This window comes from Lepidochelys kempii, chromosome 24, assembly GCF_965140265.1.
Source record: "Lepidochelys kempii isolate rLepKem1 chromosome 24, rLepKem1.hap2, whole genome shotgun sequence".
Classification (NCBI taxonomy): Eukaryota; Metazoa; Chordata; order Testudines; family Cheloniidae; genus Lepidochelys; species Lepidochelys kempii.
Genome location: NC_133279.1, coordinates 18,479,142 through 18,495,307, shown reverse-complemented (window position 1 = coordinate 18,495,307; position 16,166 = coordinate 18,479,142). Strand labels below are relative to the sequence as shown.

Here is a 16,166-nt window from a genome sequence, read left to right as displayed (position 1 = left end):
CATCCGTGTTGCTCGTGCCCCGGTGACAGGGATGGGTCCCGAGCCCACTGCAAAGGGCTGAGTCACTGAGGCCAGGGGGGAGAACAGAGAAAAGGGGACCCCATTGCTGGGGGGTTTGAGGGAGCAGGGGGCTCTAGGAGCAGTAGTTGGGAATGGGGTGGAGGGAGGGGAGATGGCCTGTGGGAGACTTTGCCCTGTTGATCTAGTAGGGAGTTTCCTGGGGTGCGGAGGTAGATAATTAACCTGCCCCCCAGCTCCACCGCTCCCCCCTACAGTGACCCCTCCCTGCATCCCCACTGCTCCCCTGCAGTGCTCCCTGCCCCAGCCCCACTGCTCCACCGCAGTGACCCCTCCCTGTGTCCCCACTGCTCCCCCGCAGTGCTCCCTGCCCCAGCCCCACTGCTCCCCCTGCAGTGACCCCTCCCTGCGTCCCCACTGCTCCCCCTGCAGTGACCCCTCCTTGCGTCCCCACTGCTCCCCCGCAGTGCTCCCTGCCCCAGCCCCACTGCTCCCCCTGCAGTGACCCCTCCCTGCATCTCCACTGCTCCCCCGCAGTGCTCCCTGCCCCAGCCCCACTGCTCCCCCTGCAGTGACCCCTCCCTGTGTCCCCACTGCTCCCCCTGCAGTGCTCCCTCCCTGCGTCCCCACTGCTCCCCCTGCAGTGACCCCTCCCTGCATCCCCATTGCTCCCCCTGCAGTGCTCCCTCCCTGCATCCCCACTGCTCCCCCTGCAGTGACCCCTCCTTGCGTCCCCACTGCTCCCCCACAGTGCTCCCTGCCCCAGCCCCACTGCTCCCCCTGCAGTGACCCCTCCCTGCATCTCCACTGCTCCCCCGCAGTGCTCCCTGCCCCAGCCCCACTGCTCCCCCTGCAGTGACCCCTCCCTGTGTCCCCACTGCTCCCCCTGCAGTGACCCCTCCCTGCGTCCCCACTGCTCCCCCTGCAGTGCTCCCTGCCCCAGCCCCACTGCTCCCCCTGCAGTGACCCCTCCCTGCGTCCCCACTGCTCCCCCTGCAGTGACCCCTCCCTGCATCCCCATTGCTCCCCCTGCAGTGCTCCCTCCCTGCGTCCCCACTGCTCCCCCTGCAGTGCTCCCTCCCTGTGTCCCCACTGCTCCCCCTGCAGTGACCCCTCCCTGCGTCCCCACTGCTCCCCCTGCAGTGCTCCCTGCCCCAGCCCCACTGCTCCCCCTGCAGTGACCCCTCCCTGCGTCCCCACTGCTGCCCCTGCAGTGACCCCTCCCTGCGTCCCCACTGCTGCCCCTGCAGTGACCCCTCCCTGCCCCAGCCCCACTGCTCCCTCTGCAGTGACCCCTCCCTGCATCTCCACTGCTCCCCCGCAGTGCTCCCTGCCCCAGCCCCACTGCTCCCCCGCAGTGACCCCTCCCTGCGTCCCCACTGCTCCCCCTGCAGTGACCCCTCCCTGCATCCCCACTGCTCCCCTGCAGTGCTCCCTGCCCCAGCCCCACTGCTCCCCCTGCAGTGACCCCTCCCTGCGTCCCCACTGCTCCCCCTGCAGTGACCCCTCCCTGCATCCCCACTGCTCCCCTGCAGTGCTCCCTGCCCCAGCCCCACTGCTCCCCCTGCAGTGACCCCTCCCTGCGTCCCCACTGCTCCCCCTGCAGTGACCCCTCCCTGCATCCCCACTGCTCCCCCTGCAGTGACGCTGTTGTCCCCCCCAGCTGGGTCCCTGTCCCACGGGTGCCTGTGAGCGAGAAGTGCCCGGTGTGGGGGTGCCCACGCTGGCTGCGGGATGGTGTCTGGAGCTGCACTGGGGTCGCAGAACACACAAAGGCCTGCGAACAAAGAGCTCAGCCAGCTGCCCTGGGCCCAGCCCAGAGGGACAGGGCCCAACCGCCAAGCTTTCAGCGCTCTGTGCACCTCTGCCCCGCTTCCCCCCTGTCCATGCACCCCCCACCCTCCCCCCGCCCCCCGTAACTCCTTCCAACAGCCCCCCCTTCTCCCTGGCTCCGCCCCTGGAAGCAGGATCCGATTTACCAGAAGCATGGGTTTGGAAAGTCCCTGCTCCGTATCCTGCATCCCCCACTGGGCAGGGGACAGGTGGGGGGGGGTGGAGGGAAGGAGCGGGGGGGGGGTTCAGGTTGGGCCAGCAGCAACCCCCCCTTTCCCCCGAGAGGCTCTGTTCTGCAGGGGAGCACAAGAGTGAGCATTCACCAGTGTGAAAGGGGGGTGACAGCACACACGGCTGGGCAGGGAGTGCACCGCTGTGGGTGTGTGTGCAAGGACTGGGTGGTGGACGTGCCAGGGTATGTGAGAGTGCAAGAAGGGTCAGAGAGTGCATCCTTGCATGAGTGTAGAAAGATCAGTGCTGAGGGCAAAAGGGGGGTGTGTGCAAGGACAGACAGCTGACAGAAATTGGTGGTGAGTGCTGGAGGGTGAGTGTGATCACAGGAGAATGGTGGTGAGTGTGCAAAAAAGCTGTGGTGTGAGAATGCAAAAGGGCAGCTGGGAGTGTCCTGATTCCCAGTCCTCCCGGAAAAATCCCTAGACCCTGACTCCCCTCCTAGAGCCAGGGAGAGAACCCAGGAGTCCTGGTTCCCAGCCCCCTGTACCGCCCACTCGCTGCTTAGAGCTGGGATAGAGCCCAGGAGCCCTGACTGCTGGGTCCTTCAGGGCCCCCTCTACTCCGGCCGGCCCCGTCCCAAGGGACCTGAAGAGCTTTTATCGGGGGGGGGGGGGGGGGGGTCCTCCATGGAGCGGTGAGGACCCCTGGCGGCGAAATGCGGAAATGCGCATTGGTCCGGGTCGGTCGAGGGCCCGTGTGGGAGCGGGCGGGGTGGGTGGTTGGATGGAGGCGGGACAAGGCGCAGCCTGAATCCCCCCCCCTCCGACACTGCCGGGGGGGGCTGCCAGAGGAGGGCTCCTGCCTGCCTCTCCCACGGAGCCAGGCTGCAGTGTCCGGGGCGCTGTGCAGCTGGGAGCGGGTCCAGGGCTCGGGGGGCGCTGTGGGGAGGGGAGGCTCGGCGAGGGGGGCTGTGCTGCGTGGAGGCGGCGCTGTGGGGAGGGGGCTGGGGGCTCGGCAGGGGGTGCTGTGGGGAGAGGGGTGGGGGCTCAGAAGGGGGTGTTGTGCTGCGTGGAGGCGGCGCTGTGGGGAGGGGGCTGGGGGCTCGGCAGGGGGTGCTGTGGGGAGAGGGGTGGGGGCTCAGAAGGGGGGCGCTGGGCTGCGTGGAGGCGGCGCTGTGGGGAGGGGGCTGGGGGGCTCGGCAGGGGGTGCTGTGGGGAGAAGGCTGGGGGCTCGGCAGGGGGCGCTGTGCTGCAGGTATTAGGGATCGGCAGGGGGCGCTCTGCTGCGGGGAGGGAGCTCGGCAGGGGGCGCTGCCTATGGGGAGGGGGGTTCAGCGCTGTGGGCTGGGGGGCTCGGCAGGGGGCGCTGTGCTGCAGGGATTGGGGCTCCGCAGGGGGCGCTGTGGGGAGGGGGGGTTGAGGGCTCAGCGGGGGACGCTGTGGGCAGGGGGAAGGGGGCTCAGCGAGGGGCGCTGTGGGGAGGGCTTTGGGGTTCAGCGGGAGGTGCTGTGCTGCGGAGAAGGGGGATCGGCGGGGGGCTGTGGGGAGGGGGCTCGGCAGGGGGCGCTGTGCTGTGGGGAGGGACTTGACCCAGGAGGATGGAGGGGGGGAGGGCCCCCCAGTTTCTCAGGGCGGTGCCCGGAGGGGCCGGGTTGCCCCAGCCGTGGCAGCGGGGTCGGGGCCCGGGGGTGTGACTGGAGCCCGCCGCCGCCGAGATCTCCGCTCCCCAGTGAGCCGCCAGAAACGGGAACCGGGGGGGTTGCCCGGAGTCTGGGGGCGGGGTCCGTGTTATTGGGGGAGGGGTCTGACAGCACCGACACCCCCCCCCCCGGAGCAGCGCAGAGGCGCCGCGAACAGGCAGAGGGGGCAGGTCCCGCCCCAGCCCCGGGCCCTGCGGGGGAGGGAGTCAGAGACGGGAGGAGGCTGCCGTGAAGGAGGCAGACAGGAGACGGACCGACCGACGGACCGACCGCACCACCGGCCCCCCGAGGGGGCGGGATCAGCACTTGGTAAGACACAGACACCTACATGTGGGGACCAGGACGCCTGGGTTCTATCCCCGGCTCTGGGAAAGGGATGGGGTCGGGGGGGGGGGCCAGGACTCCTGGGTTCTATCCCCGGCTCTGGGAAAGGGATGGGGTCTGGTGGGGGGGGCTGGGGGCCAGGACTCCTGGGTTCTATCCCTGGCTCTGGGAAAGGGATGGGGTCTGGTGGGGGGGGCTGGGGGCCAGGACTCCTGGGTTCTATCCCTGGCTCTGGGATGGGAGTAGAGTGGTTAGAGCCGGGGCCGAGCACTCCTGGGTTCTCTCACAGTTGTGGGCTGGGAGCCAGGACTCCTGGGTTCTCTTCCCTTATTTTTGATGCGCGGGGCTCTCTCCCCACTACAGTCTGTTTCCCAGGCCGCCTCCTGGGCTCAGCACCAGGGCACCTGCCTCTCCAGCCCGTGTTCCAGCCGCTGGGTGACTCAGGGCCAGACAGGTTCAGCAGCTCTTGCGTGGTGCACCGCCCCCACAGCCCTGCAGCCCGGTGGGAGGCTGGCGGAGATCCCGCGTCCAAAGCCCATCAGAGGAGCTGAGCCTGGGACCCTTGGCAAAGGCACTCCAGCAAAGGGACCCAGGCATCCGACTGGGCCCCTCTCTCAGGTTCCTTCTCCTCTCTCCACAGACTGGGACCCTCCCCTCTGCTCCTGCCTCCAGGGAGGATGGGAGGGCCTTGTTTCTGGGACACCCCATATAAGGGGGTTCTGTTTGCAGGTGAGACAGCAGTAGGGGGAGCCCTGGGCTGAACTAGCAGGGGGCTGCGTGTCGGGAGTGAGGGGCACCAGCAGAGCTGTGGGGGGAAGCCCAGGGCTGGGTTAGCAGGGGGCTGCGTGTCGGGAGTGAGGGGCACCGGCAGAGCTGTGGGGGGAAGCCCAGGGCTGGGTTAGCAGGGGACTACGGGCAGGAATTGGGGGGCACCGGCAGAGCTGGAGGTGGGGAGCCCAGGGCTGGGTTAGCAGGGGGCTGCGTGAGGGGCACCGGCAGAGCTGTGGGGGGAAGCCCAGGGCTGGGTTAGCAGGGGGCTGCGTGTCGGGAGTGAGGGGCACCGGCAGAGCTGTGGGGGGAAGCCCAGGGCTGGGTTAGCAGGGGACTACGGGCAGGAATTGGGGGGCACCGGCAGAGCTGGAGGTGGGGAGCCCAGGGCTGGGTTAGCAGGGGGCTGCGTGTCGGGCCTGAGGGGCACTTTCACCATCTCTCTCCCTCTCCCCTGACCCGTCAGGCTGTCTCCTGTTGTGCTGGGGTCCCCACACTGTGGTTTGTACTTTTGTGGTGCACGTGATCCCGGAGGCGCCGTCCGTGGGGCAGAACGTCACTCTGTCCGTGGAAGGTGGCTTGGAGCCCCTGCGTCACTTCGACTGGTACCGGGGGCGGCTGGCTGATGGCAGCACCCGCATCTTCAGCTACTTCCCTGGGCAGGGCCGCCCCCAGCGCAATGGGGTGCAGTTCACGGGCCGCGAGGTTGGCTTTCCCAACGGGTCTCTGCTCCTCCGGGGTGCCCAGGCCAACGACAGCGGCACCTACCGGGTCGCTCTCCAGCTGGTGCCGCAGGGCAGCGAGAAGGGCACTGTGGAGCTGCGGGTGAGCGGTGAGTGGCCCCCCAAGGGCCTGCCCTTTCCCCCAGACACCTCCAATCTCCCATAGGCCCCCCCAACATGTCCATCCCTCTGGGGAGTGAGAGGAACAGTGTGGGGCTGCAGGTGGGTGGTAAATCACATCCCAGAGACACCCCACCCTCTGGGACCCTCTGCAGGGATCCACACATCCCCGAGGGACCCCAGAACCACAGCCCTCCACAAACCTGTGGGCAGGCTAGGTTATAAAACTCACATGGGCTAAATAACAGAATGAGCCGGTGACTTCAACTAGTTTTCCTGCTGTTCTTTGGCTCCGTGTCCTTTGGCCAGAAAATTACTAGAAACGGACGAGTTTAGTGGCAAAATAACATTGAAAGCAAATGAGACATGGCAGCGAGCGAAGCCCTGCTGGGTGGGCGGCCCTTGGGGCCGGCCTGAATTGGGCCCCAGCAGAGCTGCGACAGTTATCGAGGGACAATCAATCCCTTCCCTTCATTCAAAGGCAGCTGTTCTTCTCCTACTCCACGGGTCTGGGCTGGTGACTTGGTACCGACCTAGCCCCTGAGCCAAAGCAGCTTGTCTGCCAGGGGGCTCACGGGGCTGCCTATGGGAAGTCAACCAGCCAGTGCTCCAGGCAGATGTGGAAATGGAGCCAAGTCACTGGTGCCAGCTGTGCGTGAACAGGGCTATTGCGCATCAAACCCCATGAAACAGGCAGTGAGGGAGGCCGCAGGCCCCCAGGGCTGGGACTCTTGTGCGCTCGGTGGTGCAATCTGCAGCTCACAAGCCGATTCGGAGCCTCTTCCCCTTTTGGTCTGGGAGCCGCAGAATCTGTGTCCGTGTGCCAGGCTCGGTTCTGTTCGATGCTGGGGTTCTTGCAGCGGCTTTGCCTGTCGGACTCGGCCTGGGCCGTGTGATGAGCTTGTCCAGCCTCAGCACTCTCGGGTACTGACTGACGCAGAGTCGCATCGACACCACGACGACTAAACTCGCCGGCGCGATGCCAACAGGACGCGTGGAGCTCAGTCCTTCACAGGGTTTCGCTCAGGCGCACCCGGCTGGAGACGTGTAACCCAGGCAGCCCTCGCGGGAGACGGGACCAGAGTAAACCTCGTGTGATCACTGGGAGCGAGGAGCTTACACACGTTCCAGAGCTAAGCATGTGCCGTTGTGGCATGGGTGGGCTCTGCCCTCACTCCTGCAGTGACCAGAGAGAGCCGGGGCGATAGACGGGCGTTCACCGGGTGACTCGCTCAGGGCACTGTCTGTGGAAGAGCTGGATCCTTTCTAGTCTCTCTGGAGTTCGCAGCTGTCTCTAGCCAGGGCCCGGCCCGGCAGAGCTAACTGGTGCTGTCAGTGAGGAGGAGCTAGCTGTGACCCAGTGCGGGGGTGTTCTCATGGGCCAGCCTCTCCGCGAGGTGCTTTGCCGTGGGGCAGTGAGGCACAGGGTGTTTTATAAAGGCGCTGCTCCTGCTCGGCAGTCTGGCCTGCTCCCTGCCCAGCACAGCGGCTGTGGCCAGCTGGAAAGCCGGGTTTGAAGCGTCTAGCCAGGATGTGAGCTGTGCCCTCTCCTCAGCCAGACAGGAAACAAGTTGTCTCCTCTGCGGCATCTTGCGATAGTGGGAAACTCCAGAGTTTCGGTGCAAAACCTCCTGGCTGGGATGACCACGATGAGCCACCGCGTTCTGTGTGGGGCACGAGGGACCAGGCGCTGGCCGCCTGCTGGCTCCGTTCCAGGCCGCAACCAGCTTGGGCAGTGACTTCCCACGGCCCGTGCTGTGCCCGGCCCGTGCTTGCCCCGCCAGCCGGCCATGCTCTCTGCAGAGGCTCTCTGGCCCGTCCCTTCCCCGCGCGCAGGGCTCCGGCCTTGGTCTGTGGCTCGTCGCACTGCAGTGATATAAACCCGTTCGACTCGCTCGCTTGGTCTGTCGCCAGCCCGAGACGGCGATGCAGGAACTCGCGCCCGACAGCGGCCCGGGGCTCCGTTCCCAGGCTGGGTTATCCCCGCCCTGCTGCGAGACGTCCAGGATGAACGTCGTACGTGCGGGTCTCCACGGGCAGCCGCCACTCCTGCCGCACGGCTGGGTCACCTGCCCGGCCCCGGGCACGGCCCTGCTGCCGCACGGCCAGTGCAATCTGGCACCGTTGTGCGGACACGTCCTGCAGCGCCAGAAGGGGCTGGTCCGTCCATGTTCACAACCCCCCTCTCGCTGCGCCTGTACCAGGGCTGGGGTGTGGCTTCGTGGGGCTCCGGACCAGCCCGCTGGCTCGCGCTGGGTGTGACAAACAGAGCGGAGCTACGTGCCTTGGGCACCGGCTCCTCGGCCTGTCTGCACTCCAGCTCGCAGCCAGGCCCTGCAGTGCGCAGCAGAGATGCTCCTGTCCGCCTGCTCAGTCCAGTCCCCGGAGCGGCGGCCGAGAGGTCAGGGGACAAATTCTTCCATGGCCTTAGCTGCGTTCACCCCGGGGTCCCTTGTCCTGACTCCAGGGCTCAGGGTGTGAAATTCACGGAGCTGGGGCGGGTTGGTTTGTAGGGTGTAGACCAGGTGTCGGGCTTCTCCGAGATCCTCACAGGAGCGAGCCCCTCTCTAGAGAACCCCCGGCCAGCCAAGAGCCCCATGGGCCCTGCGCCGCTCATGGCTGCAGGGAGGCGGCGCGCTCGGAGCTGTCCGTGGGCCCTTGCGGGCAGGTTCCCTGGGCGGCGACAGAGTCTCAAGCTGAGGGGGCTGTTGGCAAATGCTGGGAACAGCTCCTGGTTCCGGATCCTCAGCCCTAGCTGCACCGGCTCGAACGCCTTTACCCGGTGGCAGGGCCGGAGCACGGGGGCAGCGTCAGCCGCTGGGTCTGCTCCGCGTCCGGGCCCAAAGCACAGACACCGAAGAGGAAGGTACTCGGCTGTTGGGCCAGCACGGGCGGTGGGGCCTGGCCCGGGCGCTGGTCATTCCCCAGCGTCCTGCTCCGGAGAGCGGCCGAGAGGCCTGGTCCATGGGAGGGTGTTGACTGCAGGCTGGTTAAAGACACCCCCAGGGACTGCCTCAGAGCCCCCCCCCATTGCCCCATCCCCCTCTCCATCGCCCCCATGGCCCCATCCCTCCAGGGACTCCCCCATAGACTCCCCCCCTCCCCAGGACAGTCTTGGAGACCCCCATCCCCCATATGGACTGCCCCGTGGACCCCCAACCCTTTAGCCCCAGGGGGAGCCAGAGGGCGATCCCTCCCAAAACCCCACTAGCTCCCCTCATTCCCCCAGCCCAGGACTCTGCCCTGTCCACAGGGACTCCCTGGGGTCCCTCCCAAGCCCCAGCCCCGCCCCCAACACTAACCTCTCCCCAACTCTCTTCCTTGCAGCCCCAGCGACCACCCTGGGCCCAAGGATGCTGCCCCCCCCGGGCTCAGACACAGAGCCACCCCCGGCCACAGCGGCCCCCAGCACCCCGCAGGTCCTGGGCTGGGTGGTGGCAGGGGTCGTGGTTGGGATTTTGCTGACCGGAGCTCTGGGGGCCGTGGTCATCTACCACCTCGTCCTGCGCAGGTCGGACCTGGCCGGAGGGTAAGTGGGGTGGCAGGGGAGGATGCCTGGGTTCTCTCTTTGGCTCTGGAAGGGGAGCAGAGTCTAGTGGTTAGAGTGGGGGGGCTGAGGTGGGGCTGGGAGCCAGGATGCCTGGGTTCTCTTTTTGGCTCTGGGAGGGGAGCAGGGTCCAGTGGTTGGGGGGGGGGCTGAGGTGGGGCTGGGAGCCAGGATGCCTGGGTTCTCTCTTTGGCTCTGGGAGGGGAGCAGGGTCTAGTGGTTAGAGTGGGGGGGCTGAGGTGGGGCTGGGAGCCAGGATGCCTGGGTTCTCTCTTTGGCTCTGGGAGGGGAGCAGGGTCTAGTGGTTAGAGTTGGGGGGGGCGCTGAGGTGGGGCTGGGAGCCAGGATGCCTGGGTTCTCTCCCTGGCCCTGGAAGGGGAGTGGGGTGTAGTGGGTTAGAGCGGAAAGGAGATGGGGGGGCTGGGAGCCAGGACACCTGGGTTCTTTTCTCCTGGTGAGGTGGGGTGGGGATTCCTTTAGGATTATCATGTCAGCTCCCGGCTCTGTTTAGCTCCACAGGAAAACTGGATCCCAAAGGGAAGAAACCACCAAGATCTCCCAGGGGTGAGTCACAGCCCTGATGCTGGGTTTGGGGTGGGGCCAAGAGCCCGGACGCCTGGGTTCTATCTCCCATTCTCTCTCCAGATGACACAGAGCTGATTTATGAGGTGATGGAGTCTCCGTTGGAGTTGCCCCAGCCAGAGGGGAGAAACCCCGAAACTGACCCCCGAGCTCCCCCGGTGAGTGAGGTGGGGCCAGGCACTGCCCCTCTGGGGACCCCATGGGCACTGCCCCACATGAACCTTGGCATGCTGCCCCCATCACTGCCAAGTACTGCCCTCCCCATCGCCCCGCAGAGCCTGCCCCCCTTCCCCACAAGCTCCTGGGTCAGAGCCTCTCCCTGGGGTCTGTTCCCTGCCAGTGGGTTGGGGGGCAGGGGGAATCCTGGAGGGGGCTGCGGGGGGTGTCAAAGGCAGGTTATAACTAATCTCTCTCCCCTCCCCCATGTCCATCTGTCTTGCAGGCCATGCCCTTGCCTCCCCAGCCAGACCCCAACTACATGGTGAGTCCCCCCAGTTCAGCTCCCCGGCGTTGGGTATGAGGGGCTGGGAGGGTCCGTGTGTCCGGGATCCTCCCCCACGTCTGTCTGTCCCTAATGGCCCCTCTCCCCTGGCAGGAGCTGCTGCAGCGAGCGGAGTCCGTGTATGCCCAGATCCAGAGGTGACGCCAGCCGCAGAGTCCACAGGGGGGAACCCCCCTAACAGGGAACCGCCCAGGGATACCCCCTGCCGTGGGGAATCCCCCAACGAGGAGCCACCCAGGGACACCCCCCTACCATGGGGAACCCTCCGAGGGTCCCCACAATAGGGAGCCCCTGCCACGGGGAACCCCCTGGAGAGCCCCCTCCACCATGGGGAACCCCCCTGCAGGGAGCCCATAATTGGGATCCCCGACCCCAAGGACCCCACCAATGGGGAACCCCCTACCATCAGAAACACCCACAGAAAAACTGGGATACTCTCCCAGGGACCCCAATGGGCAGCTCCACCCACACAGAGCCTGAGCACCCCCGGGAACCCCCCACAGCACCCTTGACCCTCCCAAAGGGACCCCCTCCCAGCATCCATGGAAACCCCTAGAGACACCCCCACATTCTCCCTGGGGAACCGCCCCCAGCAGCAATAATCCCCCGGGAGAACTCAGCCTCCATGCCAGACCTTGCACTTGGGGATGCCCCCCATCATCATCTCCAAGGAACCCCCCCACCCCCAAACCCAGCCTCCCGGGGCTTGCTCTGGGGTCCCTCCGAGGCTGGAGCCTGGATCAAACTGCAGAGGGAGAGCTGGAGGCTGGTGTTCGGAGCAGATGCGGGGGGCCACCCCCCCACCATCCCCACTATTAAACCTTGTTCCTCTGCAAGAGTCTCCCTTCTTCTCTGCTCTGGCTTGCAGGGTGGGGCAGGGGGAGATGCGGGGGTGGGATAGAGATTTAGGGGACTGCCATTACACAGAGACACCCCCCCTCCCCCCGTGCCAGGCCGAGCTCAGCTGCTAAAGACTTTTATTGAGGTTCGGTGGGGGTGGGGGAGGGGTTGGAGTCGCTGGTGGCTGGGATGTGGTGGGGAGACTGGTCACTCCCACCCCAATTCTTGCTGGCCCAGTTGGGGGCGAATCCCGGCCCCATCCGTTCAACCTGGAAAAGATGAGACTTCATCACGGGAAGGGTCACAGACCCCCACTCCCCTACTGAGCCCCCTGCCCCATGGCACCCCCTGCTCAGCCCCCTACTGAGCCCCCCTGCAGCCTGGTGCCCCCAACTGAGCCCCCCCACCCCATGGTGCCCCCCTTACTGAGCATCTTCCCCTGCTCCCTGCAGCCCAGCGCCCCCTGTTGCTCTTAACAGAGACCTGCAGATATGGATGTGACGAAGTGGGACTGTTCTTAATGTTTCCTCTGAATAGTGTGGGGGTGCCTCAGTTTCCCCTAGGCAGTTCTTAAGTATCTAGGTTGTGGGATAAGGGGGTATGGGTCGTTGCAGAGCCCTAGAGGGCAGGGGTCTGGACACAGAGAATGGCCGACATCCTGTTTCCTGGCCACTGATGGCCTGGGCCCTTCCCCCCTGCCAGGTGAGAGCTAAAGGGCTGGAGAACAAAGGAATCAGGTGACCACCTGGCCCGGGAAAGGAACAAAGCCCGGAGGAGGAGGGGCTGGAGAGGGTTTTCAGTTTGGGGCTGGCTGGGACATGGAGTGAAGGGCAGACGTGGTTGTCTGGCTCACTGCCCCCGAGAATGGACCCAGCTGAGGGGTCCCGTTCTCTGCACCTGCAAGCTCTGTGTTAGACCATGTTCCTGTCGTCTAATAAACCTGTGTTTTACTGGCTGGCTGAGAGTCCCGTCTGACTGCAAAAAGAAAAGGAGTACTTGTGGCACCTTAGAGACTAACCAAATTATTTGAGCATGAGCTTTCGTGAGCTACAGCTCACTTCATCGGATGCATATCGTGGAAACTGCAGCAGACTTTATATACACACAGAGATCATGAAACAATACCTCCTCCCACCCCACTGTCCTGCTGGTAATAGCTTATCTAAAGTGATCATCAGGTTGGGCCATTTCCTGCACAAATCCAGGTTCTCTCACCCCCTCACCCCCCTCCAAAAACCACACACACAAACTCACTGGAAAAGGCCCACCTTGATTATCATGCACATTGTAGGGAGAGTGGTCACTTTGGATGAGCTTTTACCAGCAGGAGAGTGAGTTTGTGTGTATGGGGGTAGGGGGGTGAGAAAACCTGGATTTGTGCTGGAAATGGCCCAACTTGATGATCACTTTAGATAAGCTATTACCAGCAGGAGAGTGGGGTGGGAGGAGGTATTGTTTCATGGTCTCTGTGTGTATATAATGTCTTCTGCAGTTTCCACGGCATGCATCTGATGAAGTGAGCTGTAGCTCACGAAAGCTCATGCTCAAATAAATTGGTTAGTCTCTAAGGTGCCACAAGTCCTCCTTTTCTTTTTGCGAATACAGACTAACACGGCTGTTACTCTGAAACCCGTCTGACGGCGGAGTTGGGGGGCAGGACCCTCTGGCTTCCCCAGGACCCCGTCTGGGTGGACTCGCTGTGGGAAGTGCCTGGAGGGGCAGAGGAGGCTGGAGGCTCTGGGGTCAGACCCAGGAAGGTCTGTGTGTCCTGCAGACAGGCTGCTCCCCGAGAGGAGACTCCCCCAGAGTCCTGCCTGGCTTTGTGGGGAGCAGGTCCAGAGCATCGCCCAGTGAGCCTGTGACGCTAGCCCAGCCTTGCCCCCCCCAGCTCTACCGGTGTCCCTCAATCCTGACCCGCAGCCCCCTGCCAGCCCAGCCCTGCCCCTCTGCAAGCTCTGCTCATGCCCCTCGCTCCCAACCTGCAGCCCCGTGCCAGCCAAATCCTGGGCTCCCTGCTACCCTTACTGCCAGGGTTCGGCCCATCCAGGCGGTGCCCCTGCCCTTCCGCCTCCCATCCCATAACTGCCCCTGTGCCGCCCAAACCTCCTGGCTTCTCCCCTCAGCACTGGGAGGGGCAGTATTAGGTATATGAATGCACCCATCAGGGCCACACGGGGCAAGGAGCCAGGGCGGGGATACCGGCTCCCTGCTCCCCCCCAAAAAGTAAGAATTTTCTGTAATAGTTTTATGGAGCCTGCCTGTGCCTCAGTTTCCCTCTACAGTGGCAAAGGGGCTCAGCTCCCTGCTGGAGCCGCGCAGGAGGTGGGACGTCTGTGGGGCACCAGCAGCATGGGACATGTGCTGGGCTGAAGCCGACCCAAGGCGCCAGAGTGTCCAGGCAGACAAAGCGCCCCCCTGAGGACTGGCCAAGCCTCCCCCCTGGCCCCGGCAGCAGGACATCCCCAAGAGAGGGGCCAGTGAGCGAGCCAGCCATGGACTCAGTCACGGCCGGGCTGGGTTATCACCGCGTGGGCCAGGCTGGGCCATGGCTAACGGCCACCTCTCTGGGCTGCCCCCAGGCCCCGGGCCTGCAGCCGGGGGCTGAGTGGGGCCCCTGGCTCTGCACAGGGGCTGGGGTTGCTGTCACCACCCCGGGGGCCTCGCACCCGCAGGGCCCAGCCCTCCCCCGCAGCAGAGTCTGGCTGGGCCGGACTCCGGCAGGGACCCTCAGGGGAAAAGGGGGGCTGTTGCCAGCAGCCCAGTCCTGGAGCCCATGGGCCTCTGCCCAACCCTGGGGCCCAGCCCGGTAAGGGGTCGCACCCAGGAGGCTGGTTGCAGGCTGGGGCATAGGCCAGACCCTATGACTCCCCCCCCGCCCTTCCCCCTCTGCCCTGGGAACCCTGCCCCCCTGCCTCCCTTCTTCCCCCCAACCCCCTGCTCCCTCTTCTCTCCTCCACCCCAGAGATCCTGTCCCCTTCCCTCCTGCTGCCCCTCACCCTGTCCCACTCTGGGCACCCTGCCCCCCACCCCTGCAGCCTAGCCTGCCCCTCCCCTCCCATCCCCCCCACTCCCTCTGGGAATCCCTTGATCTGTGGGTTCCTTACTTAAACCCCTCCCCCATATGCTCCCCCAGGAATGGGGCACAGCAGGCCAGCTCGTAGAAGAGACAGGGACTGGCAGGTGAGCTGGGGGGAGGGGCAGTGGGGAGCAGAGGTGTGTGGGGCTGGGCAGAAAGCTCCCCCCCCCCGAATTGATTGGGGCTGGTGCCATTCCAAAGCCGGGATGCAGAATGAGCCCCCCTCCCGGGGCGGGGTCTATGTGTAGCCAGGCGAGGGGGGCCAGACTGGTGCCTGCCGGGGGGTGGCACTTGTTCTAGGAGTTAATGCTGCTCCCCCCCCCCCCCCAGAGGCTGGAGTTTGTGGAGAAGTGCGAGGCTGGGACCTGGGGCCCCTTCTAGCCGCCCCTTCCAACCCTGTCTGCGGGTGGGAGGTGGTGATGAGGGAGGTTCCCCTTTTGGGGGGGCTCCAGCCCCCCCCAGCTCCATTGCTCTGGTCCCACGGCGCCCCTGGAGTGGGGGGGGTCACCTGCTCCCCGCTGGGGGCCAAGCATGACCTGGTGACGGCAGGGGGAGGGAGACCCGAGATCCCCAATCACACAGCCCCCTCCCGCCTCCCACATGCACTCGGCCCCTCTACAGGTGGGGACTGCCCCTGACCCCCCCCGTTTACCTGCCCCCCAGGACCCAAACTCCAGGCTGTGGCTCAGTTCTCAGGCTTTTACTGAGGTTTACTGGGGGGAAGGGAGATTTGGGAGGGGTCTGGGGAAGGGGCACGGGGGGGGAGGGCGATTAGGGGATGTGGGGGAGCAGTCTGGGGAAGGTGCGAGGGGCGAAAGGGGTTGGGGGGTGGGGGAAGGGTGGGGAGGGGGATTTGGGGGGAGGAGGCTGGGGGTGGCATTGCTCGGTGGCTGGGCCAGGGATCGGGGCAGAGGCGGGCTGGGATCCGGTAACACCCCCAGGACCCCCCGGGGGGGCAGTGAATCCGGACACCGCCCAGTCACCCTGCGAACAAAGAGAGCATAAGTGGGAGACAGCCCCCAGCCACCCCATGGAGCAACCTGCTGCCCCACCCCCTTCCCCATGGCACCCCCTACTGAGCGCCCCCAACCCGCTCCCTGCTCCACGGCACCCCAGGCTAAGCCCCCAACAGTGGCCCCTGCTGAGCCCCCCACAGTGGCCCCTGCTGAGCCCCCCACCTCGTGCCATGGCACCCCCTGCTGAGCCCCCTGCCCTGCCCCACGGCGCCCCTTCTTGCTCTTACGGAAGAGCCGCAGGCGCACGAAGAGTGCGTGGGACCGGCCCCTGGCGCGGATGACGAGGGTGAAGCTCCCGGTGTCCCGGGGCGTTAACCCCGTGATGCGCAGGGAGCAGTCACCCCCAGGGTCTCGCGGCCCGTGGACGCCGGTCCCTGGTTCCGTGTGTCCGGGGAGACAGGATCCGATCGGGCTCGGCTGTGGTGGTTCTGCGGAACCAGCTGCAGCTCTGGGCGACTCCCCGCCCCCCCCCCAGCAGGGTCACCGTCTGCCCCACGGTGGGGGGGGGCACCACTGCCACCCCAAAATCAATGGCGCCGGTCAGCGGGAGGCAGGAGGACAGGACACAGAAAGCGGGGGGAAGCAAGCGGAGGGAGGACGTCAGAAATGGGACCCCGCCAGCTCTGCTGGTGCCCCTCACTCCCGACCTGCAGCCCCTTCCTATTCCCGTGCTGCCCACGCCCCAGACCTGCCAGGATTGGGCCTGTCCAGGAGCTGGCCCAGGTGTGGGCGTGGGAGGTGCCTGGGAGATGCCCCATGTCCAGTCTGTGCCGGGGGTTAACAGGGCTGGGCTGGGGCGAGGGTGCCTGGCTGGTGAATCCCGGGGCAGGGGAAGCACAGGGATGGGTGGGGGAGGGGGATGTTGGGTAAGAAAGAAACCCACAGAGCAAGGGAGTCCTGCCCCCCTCCAGTACTCTCTATACCCCGCCCCCTTCCCCACAGCCC

The 16,166-nt window shown here is 65.7% G+C and overlaps 1 protein-coding gene across 4 annotated transcripts; it reads left to right on the top strand.

Moving 5' to 3' along the window:
• The first annotated feature begins 3,641 nt into the window (after positions 1 to 3,641).
• On the top strand, positions 3,642 to 11,125 carry LOC140902482 (cell adhesion molecule CEACAM19-like). Of its 4 annotated transcripts, none has more exons than XM_073322598.1 (8): positions 3,642 to 4,033; positions 4,412 to 4,777; positions 5,283 to 5,648; positions 8,986 to 9,187; positions 9,717 to 9,769; positions 9,851 to 9,945; positions 10,230 to 10,268; positions 10,395 to 11,125. In XM_073322598.1, the coding sequence occupies exons 2-8, from the start codon at positions 4,726 to 4,728 to the stop codon at positions 10,428 to 10,430; spliced, it is 843 nt and encodes a 280-aa protein (XP_073178699.1). In that variant the 5' UTR covers positions 3,642 to 4,033; positions 4,412 to 4,725; the 3' UTR covers positions 10,431 to 11,125. The 4 variants fall into 4 exon arrangements, with proteins under 4 accessions (XP_073178699.1, XP_073178701.1, XP_073178698.1 ...); XM_073322597.1 differs by having other exon boundaries at positions 3,644 to 4,033; positions 4,689 to 4,777; positions 10,383 to 11,125; XM_073322596.1 differs by having other exon boundaries at positions 3,644 to 4,033; positions 10,383 to 11,125.
• The last annotated feature ends 5,041 nt before the right edge of the window (positions 11,126 to 16,166 follow it).

Bases quoted from the DNA above. Each gene is read 5' to 3' on its own strand.
- LOC140902482 (XM_073322597.1), top strand. From the start codon at position 4,726: ATGGGAGGGCCTTGTTTCTGGGACACCCCATATAAGGGGGTTCTGTTT. The intron at 4,778-5,282 runs GTGAGACAGCAG...CTGACCCGTCAG, and splicing joins TAAGGGGGTTCTGTTTGCAG to GCTGTCTCCTGTTGTGCTGG. The intron at 5,649-8,985 runs GTGAGTGGCCCC...TCTTCCTTGCAG, and splicing joins TGTGGAGCTGCGGGTGAGCG to CCCCAGCGACCACCCTGGGC.